Genomic DNA, 14701 nt, shown 5'->3' with positions numbered 1-14701 from the left:
TGAGGGAGAGACAAAAAGAGAGAGGGAGCGAGAGAGAGAGAGAAAGAGTGAGAGCCAGAGAGAGAAATAAAATAGCGAGTGAGAAGGGAGAAGGGAGAACCTGTGGGAGCTCTTAAGTCAGGAAGGGTTGAACGAGGGTTGAGGAGCACTGATGTCAGAAGGATGATGGAGTCATGTTTGAGAGGGTCGGGGTGGGAGGGAGAATGTCTGCCCAACCTATTTGGCAGATTTATGTGTGATTGGCTGTAATGACATTTGGAGAGCTGTCCGTTATAGGCCAGAGGGCCAGCCTGACAGTCAGCCATTTGTCCGTGTGTGGTTAATAGTGTGTTTGTGTGTGTGTGTGGTAATGTTGTATGTGTGGAGAGTTTGTCTGTCTATGTGCATGTGTGAAAAACGCATCAGTGTGTGTGTGTGTGTGTGTGTGTGTGTGTGTGTGTGTGTGTGAGAGAGAGAGAGAGTGCGTTGGTGCGTGTGACAGCAGTGGTGTTGGCAGTGGTAGTAAGCAGTGGTAACCTCGTTTGATCCTGGGTCAGCAAACACAGTAGTGTTATGTATGTGAAGTGTCTGTCTGTGCATGTGCATATTTGTGTGTATCTGTGTGAAAAACACACAGAAGCTTCAGGCTACAGTTGTTCTGTAGCAACATTGCAGTCGTCATCACACAATGTACTGTGCGTCAGATACCCCAGTACCTTCCTCAGACATACTGATAATACACTACTGACAGACTGTGTTTGTACTGTGTGTTTTGTGGAAGTGAGAAATGGTAGAGCACTAGTGTGAGGTAAATATCTTCGGGCATATCACTGTCACTGTAGGGATGAAGCAACAAGGAGAGAGGCTACGATCAAACCAGTTCCATTAATCTGAGCTCAAGCAAAAAAATCAGGCCGGAGAGGTGCGGATCAGTAATCAGCAGTGTCAGGATGTCGCTGTGAGTGAGATGTGTTGTGGACGCGTTCAGTGTCCAAAGTCAAAAATGGAAAAAAGGAGAACACCTACTGACGAGGGTGCATAGCAGCTCGGCTAAACGAATTCATGCATTATGCATTTTCTGTAGTAATCGTTTGCACAATTTCGGTAAATAACTATCTACTTCTTTGTCTGAATATTATGAACTTGAGTAACCCATCATATAACACGGAAGCACATATCAGCCGTGTCCCCCCTCTCTTTCTCTCTTTCTCTCTCTCTCTCGCTCTCTTTCCTCATTCAGTGTGTCCTGAGAGACATGTTCCAATAAAGGGAAGATATGTCTCCCTCTGTCTCTCACTGTCCCTCCCTCCTCCTTCTTTTTTCATGTTTCTCTTTTAGTTTTTTTGCTTGTGCTGTTTGATGTTGTGTTTTTTGTGTTAAATATAGACAACAAAGTTTTTTTGTGAAAATTCAGAACTTTCTCTCTCTCTCCCTCTCTCACATTTTCTCTGCAGCCCATAGGGAGGGCCCTGACGTGTCCGGTGGTGTGGTCCAGCAGGGTAGCTCTCCAGGTTCGTCCGCAGAACGTCCTCCGGTGGTGCGGGTGAAAGGGAGGTCAGGAGCGTCAGTGGCTGTCTCCCCACCTTCCCTGCTTGCCACGCTGCTTCTGGTGCTCCTGCTGGTGCCTCAGTGAACCATGCCCTAATTCACACAAACACACCCCACGCTCACATGCACATAATCTCTCTCTTTCACATACACACAAACAATCTCTCTCTCACACACGCACACAGACACTATACATACAAACACTTATCTGTGGGTATCTCTCCTGCGGTAGAGCGGGATGGTCGAGAGGTGTTCTGCAGGTGGTGAACTGGACTGAGAAAGGGGGCTGGGTGGGAGCATTGGTTGTGTTTTTTTTTTCTTTTTCTTCTTTCCTGGTTTGTGTTTTATTTTTGTTATTGCTTTGGGTTCACGTGTGTGTGTGCACGCACGCGCTCGGGCAGATTCTCACTTAACCTGCTGCTTAATCTAGCCTGCTCCTGGTTGGCTTGAGACCGGCAGCCATTTTTCCCTGGGGCTGTGACAGCCTCCAACTCTCTTCCTGCTTTAAGCACTGCGCACAGTACTCACCCCTGTTCCTCAGGCCTGGTGAGGTGAGATGAGCTATCAGGGCATTGTCTGCTCTAACCATCAACCCCACCCCAAAACAAAAAGATGCTTCCGTTCTAAAAAGACACACACACAGACACACATTTATTTTCACAAACATACACACCCAAACCTACTCACCCTTACTTCACCTACAGTTCGCCTCTGTAAGCACTGAAAACCTGAAAAATAGTTTTTACTGCATTACTTTTCATTTACATGTTTGTACCACCCCCCCCCCATGTTAAGGCCAAGATTTTTGCACTGTCTTCCTCTGGGCGTCAGCAGAAATGGCGGAGGGAGCTAACTCTATGCATTTGAACTCCTTTTATTTGGTTGGCCCGCGAGATAATGGAATGCGTGATAAATCTGTTAAATAATCACTCATCATCGGTTCAGGAAATGGAAGGCTATCATCCTGAATCCCTCTGGTGTCTGTGCATGCTTATTCAGCAGCAGAATGTTATCACTATTTCATGATGAGAGCTTTTTTTCACACGCACGCACACACACAAACGCACATACACACTTAAATGCACACACTTTCTCAAGACACACACATACACATACCCTGGAGGGATTGTCAGTAGACTTAATATCACGGTGAATTAGCATTTTCACAGTTTCTCAAAATTGCACACACACACACACATTCACACACACACACACACACACACACACACACACACACACACACACACACACACACACACACACACACACACACACACACTGGCTTCTGTGCGTTCAGACACATTCTCCCGCATGGTTGTTTGCCATGCTTTTAAAACCTGAAACCTAAAGCTATCTTTTACCCCTGCAATGAAACCCTGCAATGTCCCTGCACCCACTTAAGTAAGAAAAGAAGGGAAATTCATCACCTCTCCTTGACTGGATGAACCTGAACGTTGACAAATTGCACTAAACAACACAAGGAGTCACACTTAATCCTCTGCGATTAAACATGACATTTAAAAAAAGCCACTCACGGAAAATGAAATTCTGAGGTTTCAGATGGAATAGTAATAATGTGTGTTAATTATTATTAGTTAGATTTCAAAGATGATACAGCACTTTCTCAAATTTTGAGGAGTACCACCACACACATGTAATTACAATGTTGCTAACTGAAGGTTCTATTTGATGTAATAATGAACTCAAGCAACCGTTATTCTGAAATTCTAGATCTGTACGGAATAATTCAGGAATGACTTCCAAAGGCTTAAAGACAGTCCCAGTAGACTGTATCAGACTCTGGAGTGGGTCCTTCCCTGCTCAGATTCAGGCCCAAGTCTGGGCCATGTCTGGCTCACAGTCGGTTACTGCCTGCCTGGGGTGTCTCTTAATCGTTTCTTCAGCCAGCAACAACAACAACAACAACTCAATGTTGCAGAGGCCAGTGCATCAACGTTTTCCTTATCACAAAAACAGGACTTTAGGTTTTGTTGTAACGCTATGCAGAAATGCAACAACTCCTCCTGTTTGTTTGTTTGTTTGTTTGTTTTTTGAAGTCATTTTCTTAGTTTGTATAGAAAAACTTTAGTCAGTCAGAAAATTCCCTCTCTCCACTTGCTAGCAAGGCTAATCCTCACCCTGCTTGTAACAATGAAAAGAAAAGCTCCCCCTGACTTGTGCTTTCACCGAGGAACAGCATCGCAGTGAGGCTCTGAGGTGTTTGAAAGTGCTGATAAAAAAGACACAGATGCATAACTCTCTCCAGATCCATAGCATATCATATATTTCATGACTTATACATACATTACAATAGAGCTTTTGCCTTCTTATCTTATAAGAATGGATACATACTCTTATCTACATACCATGTGCTCATCATAAAGAATCGGTTCGTCGGCTGTTAAGGATCTCATAATGATGCTAATTCAGAAAAGTGTACATGGTACAGTATTTTTTCACCAGCTGTTGTATGTATTTTTATAATGCAGTTTGTCGTGTGAATATCCATGTCTTGAGTGTATATGTGTGTAATCTCCGTGGAGGTGAATGTCTGTGTGAGATGATAGGGGAGGATGTGTGTGTGTGTGTATGTGTGTGTGGGGGTGTGTGGAATGGGGGGAGGGGGGGGGGGGGGAGACGGAGGTCTAAAGGAGACAATGGTGGTTTTGTACAGTTTCCCACATCTGAAACGAACTGGTTGAATGTAAGCATCGATGTGAATATAAGCCTTTATTTCCCTGTCAGTGTCTGATACATAAGAAAGGTGTCCTCTGATAAAAAAAAGGGCTCTGCACCAGGAGACTGTAATCCCACAAGCCTTTGCTCTGCACAGTTTTGGTGAGGTAGAGAACAGGTCTCGACTCTTTCAGGCGTGCTGCTTCCCACTGGCCGTGATCAGCGAACCAAGCCACGCAGAGTGATCCATCCAACTACATCTCTCATTGTTGTCCTTAACTCGCATCGAATGCACAAAGAACACTTATTATAGCATGTGTAAAAAATGTATATATTTTAAGTCTCTCACTGTTTGTTATATGTTTCTTTTTTTTTTTTTTTGCTTTCTTTTATATTGTAAAAGGTCGAGTGTGACAGTAGGTGACCTGGTGGTAAGGCTTTTTCACGGTTTGCTATTTCTTTTGATTCCATCTGCAGAAATCAGCCCACTTAATGCTCCTCTAATTTAGAGGGAGCCCTCTGAGGTTTTCCCACTCTGTACCAAATGTCACCATTTTAATTCCGGGGGAGAAGGGGAGCAGGCCTGTGCTCAGATGAATGCACTTGTTCTGAGCCGAGTGCTGGAGCCTCTGCCTCCTGTGGGTCGTCGTCAAGTTGGAAGCATGAATCTTAAGCAGAGACCGCAGGACATGACAGAACACACCATCCAGTGAGATGAGGAGTGTTCTCTCTCTCTCTGCCTGTCTCTCTCTCTCTCTTTCTGTCTCTCTTTTCACCTCAGCCATGAAATCAGATGACTGACAACCTGGGCATGTTTACCACTGCCAACTGTCATCTTGAATCACACAAAACCCATTTGTTGCTCAATTACCTGTGAGGCTTAAAGCTAGTGTTTTAATTAAAAATGATTAAGTGCAGGCTTACCCCCGTACCCTCAGTCTGTCCCGGGAAAAGCACCTCCCCTCACCATCACGACCACACTATGTGGCTCCTCACGCCATCTCCTCCAGCCTCACCTTGCCTGGTGGGAGTTTGCAATCGATGAAACTTGTTTGGTTTGCGTAACCACTCGCCCCCGCAACAATGCACCCTGTCGCTGGAGAAGCAGCCCCCGGTTAGCAGGCAGCACACCCCCCTGGGGCTCCCCAGCTCACTGACTGACTGACTGGGAGAGGATCTGACAGCTTCCCCCATGGGGCCGATTGATAGCATATTGAGATGAGAGAGGGAGGGTGGGCCGGATCAGATCAGTCACTGTGTGAGTCACAGCCCCATCACACATACACACACACACACACGGACATACACCTTGTGGTGACAGATGGGGACACTCACTAAGAAACATCCCCTTCGACCTCTGGTGACATAAGGTGTGCCGACAAACTTGGGATAGTCAGGACAGATTGTCAACCCCTCTTCTCTCTCTCTCTCTCTCTCTCTCTCTCTCTCTCTCTCAGCAGTTTATAGTGATAATGTTCAGTATTTGGCTATAGAGAGCTTTGGCTGGTGGCTGAGTTTGGTTAAGGTACAGTGACTCAGCATTTTATGGCAGGCTGCCGTACATGCCAAAGCACTCCTCCCAGTGTCATTCACCCCACCCCCCTACCCCCCCCAGCCCCCCACATCGAAGGCAAGTGGTCATGTGGGGCAACCTTTAAAAAGCCTTACCCTAGCTGAAGCGTTTGCAATGTGGACAGTTTGCGATAGGTTTGGAACCAAGCTGTATTGGCAAGACATTATTTCTAGACATTATGGATATTTCAAATAAATCTATAAAGTGATGTCTCCTTGTCTCACTCTTTTCCACATATGAAGATTTTGTCCAGTGACTGCCAACGGTGATTGAGTTCCGTAATCAGTTACAGTTACTGAGAAAAAATATTAAACTACAGTTACTAATCAAAATGTTGGTGATTACAAAGGGGTTAACATCTGAATGTATTATTTTTGGTAAAAAGCTTTAAATGCAGAGTTTATATGTAAAATAGAACATTCCGTTGCTTTATATCTTTTCACCGTCTAGACAAGCTGCATTAATTTGGCAGTAGGCCTATATGTGCTCAAATTCTGGGCGTTGTTTTTTGATTGGTTATCTTGTTTGAATTTGCACCGCCTCTTACATATCTGCTAATACAAAATGAAAGTAATCATATGTTATAAGTGACATTACTCTGATGAAGTAATTAACATAATACTCATTACATTTTTAACAGGGTAACTTGTAATCTGTTACCTTTATGTCATTTCAAAACGGTTGTTTTCCACACTAGGCTGTTAACCATTTTGGTATGTTAGCTTTTGGACCCAACCATTCCCGCAGAGAGATGCAAAGTCCTGATATTCTGGGGAGTGACATAAGGCTTTTAGCTGCTAGGCCCAACCTGGGACCCTGTGGCCAACCGGCCAGGTGAACAGCATGTCAAGGTAAGTGGGTTTGTTATGGTCGATAGTGAGTCCATTAGTGCTGGCTAAATGTGTTTGTGTCAGCCTGGCTGAGGAGCCCAGTGCTCTGTCAAGCCGTGGGGTGTTTAGTTGAGGATGGGGGGTTGGGGGGAGGGGAGGGGAGGGGAAGGGGGCAATGGGTAGTGCATGGGGAGAGAGGGAAACCGAGACCTCGGTGAATCACAACCGTAACAGGTTCTGCACAGGAAGACCACCCAGCATTTAGCGGGTGAGATGTTGTGTTGTGGCTCTGACTATGACCTGTCTGGTTTAATAAAGACAAAAACTCCACAGCAAATTAACAAGTGCAGGGCACCCGCATCTCCTCTTGTAGTTGGCACAGCCCTGCTTTAACAGACATCATTATTCAGTGTTTTATGTCTCCACAATCCTGTGCATCCTGCTCCAAAAATATCTGTCTCACACATTTAATCTTTTTTCATTTTTTTTTTAATAATTTCCATATCCTGTCTTATTCCTTCCCCTCTCCTCCTCCTCCTCCCAGATTGCTCTCTCTCTCTCTCTCTCTCTCTCTCTTTCTCTCGCTCTGTCTCTCTCTCACCAGCCTCTCTGTCTCTGGTCTTCTTTTCTTGGGCCTGTTATTTCTGTAGCTGGCCGTGGCGGTGTGGATCACATATACCCCTACCATCAGAAATGCTGACGGCCCAGTCTGCATTCCCCCCCAGCCACGGCCCTCGGCCCAGACGAGAACCCGAGCTAATAGAGGAGCCAACGGTGTCGCCTCTGAACCGCTAAAGTGAGACTTGCTTCTAAAATAACTCCAGAGAGAGAGAGAGAGAGAGAGGGAGATGGATGATCAGCTGGGGCAGAGGGTCTTCCTCTCCACTCTCTCAAAGGAGCCGAAGGGACTTTCACGCTTTGAAATGTCTGAAATGGATCCCAGTGTGTACTCACTCTTGATACGGCCTCCTCCCTCCCTTAACTCCGCCACTCCCTGCCCTAATCTGGCCTTGCCTCAGGTTCTTTTCCCCTCTTGCAGAGGCACCAAACTTTAAACAGAACCTCAGTCAAGACTCAGCAGCGAATGCCCACAAACACTTTGCCCTTCATTCTCGCACTGGTTAGAGTGCCATTCAAAATAGCACTTTTGGAAAACCATTAGGGAGGGTTTTTTACGAAATGAAGCGCTCTCTGGATCAAAAGCCAACTGTGGAGAAAACCGCGGCCTGTCTACCTGCGCCTTTCAGCCGAGCGCTGACAGTAGTTAGAGCCGAGGCTGAAGGACAATGGCACTGGTTTGTTATCATTGCAGTGTGTGTGAGCGCTCTCATTTAGGAGATCTGATTCAGAGAGGCCCTCGGCCTGCGTCATGCGCCGGGGAGATGATGCAACACATAGATCACTTGTGCAAGCACAATGAGCCCCAGTTGAAGGCGATCCATATAAATGTCAGGATGTGGCCTTGGACTGGATGATTGTGTTTGCCAGAGCCACTGAGTCACAGCACGCTCAGCTCTGGGGCTTCAGGAGCTGAGTGAACTGAGTGGCTTGTCTGTGGCCCTGCCCTTGGAGGCATCCAGGAAACTTTCACAAGTGAGCAACCCCCCCACCACCACCAAAAAAAAATGATCCCTTTCAGTGGGAGAGCTTTACAGTTTGGCTCCCGAAACAGGACCTGTCACATGCAATCCTGTCAGCACGGGCTCAAACGAGCATCTGTGATGAAGATTTAGCTGCCGTTGATGATGATGATGAGTAGGTGTATTATTACATTAATGATGATGAGGCTAATAACTGAATGAGGCTCACAATGGGTGGGGCACAGGACAAATCTCCATGGCAACAGATTATTCCGTTGGGTGTCTTAAGCCAGGCTAATGCTAGCCGTTGCTAGCTGACATTGGTAATTATTTGTCCATAAATACTGGCGATTCCTGGCCTATCAGTGCCTCTGCTGCCGTGCTGTGCTGTGCTGTGCTGTGCTGTGCTGCTCTGGGCCCGCTGCCCTATTCCTGGCTGCCTCTCCGGAGCATGCCATGGCCTCGCTCTGTTGACGAACAGACGGACGAATATGTTTAGCCCGCAGCTTCCTGGAGGCAAATAGAGAAGGTCAGTCTCCTGGCCCCACCACAAGGCGAGACCCCCACACACTGCCTACCAGGGGCTGGGGCAGTGATCCCTCCCCCAGACTAGGGAGCAGAGGAGTGGGGGAGTGATATAGGATGTAGTGTGTGTGTGTGTGTGTGTGTGTGTGTGTGTGTGTGTGTGTGTGTGTGTGTGTGTGGAATCAGTTCTACTTTAACCCATCTCTCAGCTTCCAAACCATTCTGGGCTCAATTTTACAACGTAGCTTGACCACAATGTGTCCAATGAATAAAAACATACAGTCAGTGAATTGTATGCCTTATTTTATTTAGTTACAACCAATTCATATGTGGCATTAACACATACACAAACCAGACTGTGTTGACAGCATGTTTCCATTTGTTTTAGAGTTATGAGCCCTGTCGGATATTTATGGGGCTGTATTCTGCAGATCGCCACAGTCAACAGTACCTTATGCAATACCACATTCCTACACTTGTGTGACAGTACTGTAAGCAGCAGACATGCACACACTCAATTCCGCTTCAATTCTGTCCAAACCAAGATGAGGTCCCCTGTCCAATACAACACACCCCTCAGGCAACTCATTAAAATCTCTCTCTCTCTCTTTCTCTTCGAGAAAAAACAAAACAAAAAATATGACCACAATAAAGCAGAGAGAGAGAAAGTCCACTCTGCAGTGCAATATGCCCGAATCCCACAGGAATCTGGGCTTACTTTGGTCTTTATTAAATGAAAATAGAGGACGTCATGAATGACTCTAATAGCCCAGAGGCCAGTGTCTGCAGATGACCTCTAAAGGGACCGCAGTTGGGACGGTAGGGAGAGACAGATTTTCTCTCAGTCTGTCTCTTTCTCATCTCAGTCACTCCTTCATGACTTTGTACCTTTTCCTCCTACTCTTAACATTGATTGATTCACGTCCATCCATCCATCTCTTGATAGCGGAGTAAATCTGTGACCTACAGTCCACCTGTCCACTCCAGGAGGTGGATCAGACCTAATGTTACAGGTAATGGGCCGTCACGGGTTAACATGGACCCTTGCTGGGTGGATTAAAGGAGGTGGCTCTGGAAATAGCAAACAAAGGAAGTTGTTTGAACTGAGCCATAAACAAATCCAGCCAATCAACATGTCGCTTCAGGAGCACAGGAGCATCATGGGTCTTATTTGAATGGCTGTCGAACTAAAATATCATCAACCTTTCACCAGAATTCCTGGCTGCACATTCAAATGCGCTGAGAGAAGCCACTGTGGGGAAAAGATGTGCAGAGCTTGGCATTAGTCATGTCTCCCTCACTCACTGTGAAATCTGTTACTTCACTGCTAATCCTCTCATTGGATCTCTAATGACTCAAATGAATTAATCACTCGGCTCACAAATGTTGTGGTTTATTCTTTAAAAGGAGCGCATTACGGATGCAAGCTTTTCCACGGCTCTCCCTAAGCGAGCAACAATAAGCTGTGCTGGCATTTACTGTGAATAGCCTGTTGATATTTCCTCCCACGCCGACTCTGTCAGTTCTTTCATTAAAGGTTATTGTGTCATTTTCCTAATAGCCAAACAAAGTGAGGAGGCCATATGTCTATAAGCAGCAAGGTACAGAAAAGAAATATGACTCTCTCTCTCCTGCTCTCTCTCTCTCTCTCACAAGCACACTCTCACTCTCTCTCTCCCTGTCTCTCGTGCTCTCCCTCTCTCTTTCTCTTTTTCCCTCTCTCTTTCTGTCACTGTCTCAGTGTGTGTGTGTGTGAGGCAGTTCAGCTGGTCTAAAGGCTGGATGCATTATTTAAAGAGGGTCCCTGTCTAGGTGCTGACACTGGACATTACTCACCCTCAAAGCCCCACAGGAGAGCTGGCAGGCAGGCAGGCAGGCCCTCCACTGCCTCTCCCAGACCTCTCCCCCGGTGGCAGAACCCAAGGAGGTCACAGGGGGCCAGAGATGGATCAAGATAAAAGCCTGCTTCTTTCAGCAGACGGGAATACTTACACTACTGGAATAATCAACGCTTAAATGCCAGAGAGGTGCTCTTATCTTCGGAGATATGGATGCGGAGGTCAAGATATTTGGGCATGTATCAGACTGTGAATGTAGTGGTCTAGTGAGTACAGACAAAATCTGCCAGACCTTTAAACCATGCTATGAGATGCAAATGCTAAGAGTCAGGAAAAGAGATGTACGGTCATCTTAAGACTGATACTGTGAGGCAACTGGCTAAGCAGTATTCACTGTCACTTATCAAGATTGTACATCACCAATACTCCCACTAGTGCCTGATCATCAGTAAACCTGATGATTGTGACGGAATCTTCCAGAAAAACAAATAAACAAAAGCACAGCACACATAGAGGCACAGGGCTCCAGTGGTTTTTGTGAAAACCATCTTACACCAACCACCAGTGGCATTCACCCACACAATCCAGGAAGACAGTCCTGACTATAGACCCATCTATGGCAAAGTAAAGAGTTTCCTTTCGTCGGTCAGTGCCATCTTATTCACAAAGACAATCTACTCACTGCAGTTGGCCTTCAAGCTAATTTATAAGACATTATATGTAGCATATTCCCATCTCAGGTATTATCAACTTTTATTTCCTTCCAGTGGTCAGTGCCATCTTGTTTGGCAGCACTCAGAGAGTAAAATTACATCTTTGGCTTATTTTAGGAGCAACTGTGTGCTCATGACATAGCACTCTCATCCGAGTGACCTCACATACACTCCAGTATGTGACCTCTGGTGACTCTCCCTCTTTGCGTTTGTAGTAACTGGGGCAACAGGAGATTACACAGAATATCATTTCCAACCTCTTATCTGATTTTACAAAAAAAAAACAGGCATGTTTTAATCAGAGGTGCATGGGCGTTGCAGAGGACACTACACCAAAAAGTCCACACACACATACCACTTTTAAGTCTCTCTCTCACCCACACACTGGCTTGGAGAGTAACGGAATACATGGAACGGCTTTATGTAAATAGTATACAGCACAAAAAAAGTGTAACTGTATTCCGGTACAGTTATAAAAAGAAGACGTAATTAGATTTCAGATACTTTTATCAAAAATTGGGATTATTAACAGGATTACAAATGTATTTTAAAGTGCAGAACATTATACTATCATCCACATGCCCACTTTACAACACGTCACAAGAAGACATCAAAGAAAACTGCAATTCCATATGATGACTTCGAGTTCAAAAAATGCTTTCCCTGTCTGGAAATATCGACACTACTTTGTCCTCGAAGCTGAAAGTGGGAAGAAAATAACAGTGCAGTGCATCTTTTGGCTCCCCGCGATAAAAAATACTGTTGTTATCCAAGGACTCCACCTCAAATTTCACGAGACATTTACAGGCAAGACCAACACTGCTAACGTCTACACCAGTGGTGCCAGGGTTACGGCCCGCGGGCCGCATTCGGCCCGATTGTACATCACACCCGGCCCACGGATGATAAGGGGAGAATTTATTTTTTAATTACATTTTTATCAAATTCATTTTTTTTGTTTTTTTCAGTGTAATCTGTCGACTGTACGTCACATTTGGCCCGTGGGTGATAAGGGGAGAATTTCTTTTTTTTTTTTTAAAACATTACATTTTCGCTGGAACTTAACGCAGTTGGTCTGTTGCTGCTTCCCGCCTCAGCTGAAGCAGCCCCGGTAGTGCTGATCGAGATGTCGTTTTCAAAAAAGAGGAAGGTTGACACTGAAGGTCGCATCTTTCAGGAAAGATGGACGGAACAGTTTTTATTTTGGGAAGTAAAGTCAGTTTGGCCTATTTGGCCTTTTCAGTCCGAAAGTGTAATCCGGCCCCCTGAGATCTCACTTGAAAAAAATCTGGCCCCCTGTCCAATTTCACCCTGGCATCCCTGGTCTACACAGACGTCCAGTTACCTAAGGTTAAAGTTGGTTTCGCTTACCTGTCAGTATTACATGCATACAAAAGTAATGGAAAAGGTGGACTGTGATAACTGGAATGAGCTTGTTTAATAGAACACAAACCTCTAACCGAAATATGTTCGTGGCAGTTTAATTGAAGTTTCCGCGTGATCTTTGACAGTTCAGAAAGTGGACACTTGATTCATTAAAAATACTGTGAATGTTCTAAATGATTTGAATGATTTTATTTTGTATTAGCCTATGCTTTGTAAACTGTGGTTGTGCACTTACAATGTAGGTACGGAGTGAAGGGTTTCAGTAGAAAGGTGACACGTGTGCGTGATTAGTACTCCAGTAATAGTGAATGAGACGGAGGTGCGTGAGTTGAAGTCGAAGGAAGCGTGGCAGGAGCAGAGTTCAGCACAGGCGTGACATATATGCACACATCAAACCACAATCAGACGGCCCTCATGCCCATTTTCCTTCAATGCAACAAACTAGCTAGTTCACATTTCCGCCCAGCAGTTCCCACGCTATGTTGCAAAGGGGATTGGGCAAAAATTGTAAAATCATGCAAGGTATTTGTTTGTAAAAACTGTTGCCAGTGAGAGAGTGTTCAACTATGGGTATGAAAAGTGATGGATGACCGGTTTAGTTTTATTTTCTATGGTTCATACTTTCTTCTGTGTTGTCGCAAATGATGTGTGATTCACTAGTAAATTAATGAAATGCTGTATTTGGTAGGGTGACCATATTTGAGTTGGAGAAAAAGGACAATTAGTCACGGGGGAGTGGGCGTGGTAGTGTAGAGCATACAGGTGACCCCGCCCCCTCCCCCCGCAACGAGGTTTTGCCATCTTTTCCACATGCAGATGTCATGTGCTGTTGTAAACAATGCAACTAGTCACTAGTTGCAAAGGCACTAGTTGTATTGTTTACAACAGCACATGACATCTGTGTAATGTGCTGTTGTAAACAATGCAACTAGTCACTAGTTGCATTGTTCATAACAGCACATGACATCTGCATGTGGAAAAGATAGTGGTAGCTAGTGGAAGCGGCAAGGTGCTCACTGTTGCCAGATTGGATATGGCGAAGTATCGTACCAAATGCTGAAAATTATCGCCTTTGGAGGATAATTCATGTGCGTCTGGCAAAACTGAGAGGGCGGTCGACCAATGACAGTTCTCTCTACAGTCAGAGGTTGCGCAAGAAGGTGGAACTTAAGGGAGATACCCTTTCCAAAACTTGTAAGGGCGTAAAAACTAGTTTGTAAAAGACCCAGAGAAACACAAATATCCGACAAGGCAAAATCCTGTACAATTTTGGAATCCCTGCCGGACGCATTTTTTAGGTCTCGAAAAGAGAGCATGTCCGGGTAAAAGAGGACGTCTGGTCACCCTAGTATTTGGGCCCAAAAAGGAAATCCTGACATCCCAATCAATACAGTGGCACATAAAAAGAGCTTTACATATTTAGTAATGAGTTCAGTTTGTTGTCTAACACATAGCTATGACAATATAGTACATTTAAATATTTGTAGCATAATAAGTACCTTTCCTCAGTAATAAGTGGGACCCCAGTCACAGCAGATGTTTTTTATAAAGCACTACTATTGCACAAAAGCAGAAAGTATGTCATCTGAAAAAGCTGGTGTATGCCCTTTAAAGAGGCGTTTGTGGATAGCACAACCACTTCATGAAAGGCATGCATGGACGGATTAAGAAACCACGGGCCCCTGGGCCTGGACATTTTAAAGCCCCCCCCCCCCTCAAAACACGTGCACACACACACAAACACCATTAGCCATATATATTTTACCAACAATGTGTTGGATTTAACTGTCAAATTAGATACTTTGGCTATCGTATTGGGAAAGTAAACAGGTCAAATTTTACCACATAACATCCACCTTCAGTGCCCTGCTATTGTTTCTGACATTACATGTGACAGGGCAACAGCCGAGTGATTTTTTTCCAAATTGAAACTGATTAAGACCTACCTGAGCAGCATGGGGCAGGAGAGGCTGAATGGGCTGCCTATCCTGTCCATTGAAAGAGCAAATCATGCATTACCACTTTTATGTTTGAGAGGCATTGTTCAGCAAGT

At 45.1% G+C, this 14701-nt stretch overlaps 1 protein-coding gene across 2 annotated transcripts in view; it reads left to right on the top strand.

Moving 5' to 3' along the window:
• The window catches only part of gpc5c (glypican 5c), a 145361-nt gene extending 141253 nt beyond the window's left edge, over positions 1–4108 (top strand). For both annotated transcript variants that reach the window (XM_080836533.1, XM_080836532.1), the window contains one exon: positions 1434–4108. In XM_080836533.1, coding sequence (XP_080692659.1) covers positions 1434–1612 — 179 coding nt within the window. In that variant the 3' untranslated portion in view covers positions 1613–4108. The remainder of the gene's footprint in view (positions 1–1433) is intronic.
• The last annotated feature ends 10593 nt before the right edge of the window (positions 4109–14701 follow it).

Source organism: Sprattus sprattus, assembly GCF_963457725.1.
Source record: "Sprattus sprattus genome assembly, chromosome: 4".
NCBI lineage: Eukaryota > Metazoa > Chordata > Actinopteri > Clupeiformes > Clupeidae > Sprattus > Sprattus sprattus.
The sequence above is the reverse complement of the archived record's forward strand: the minus strand, read 5'-3'. Positions and strand labels throughout refer to the sequence as shown.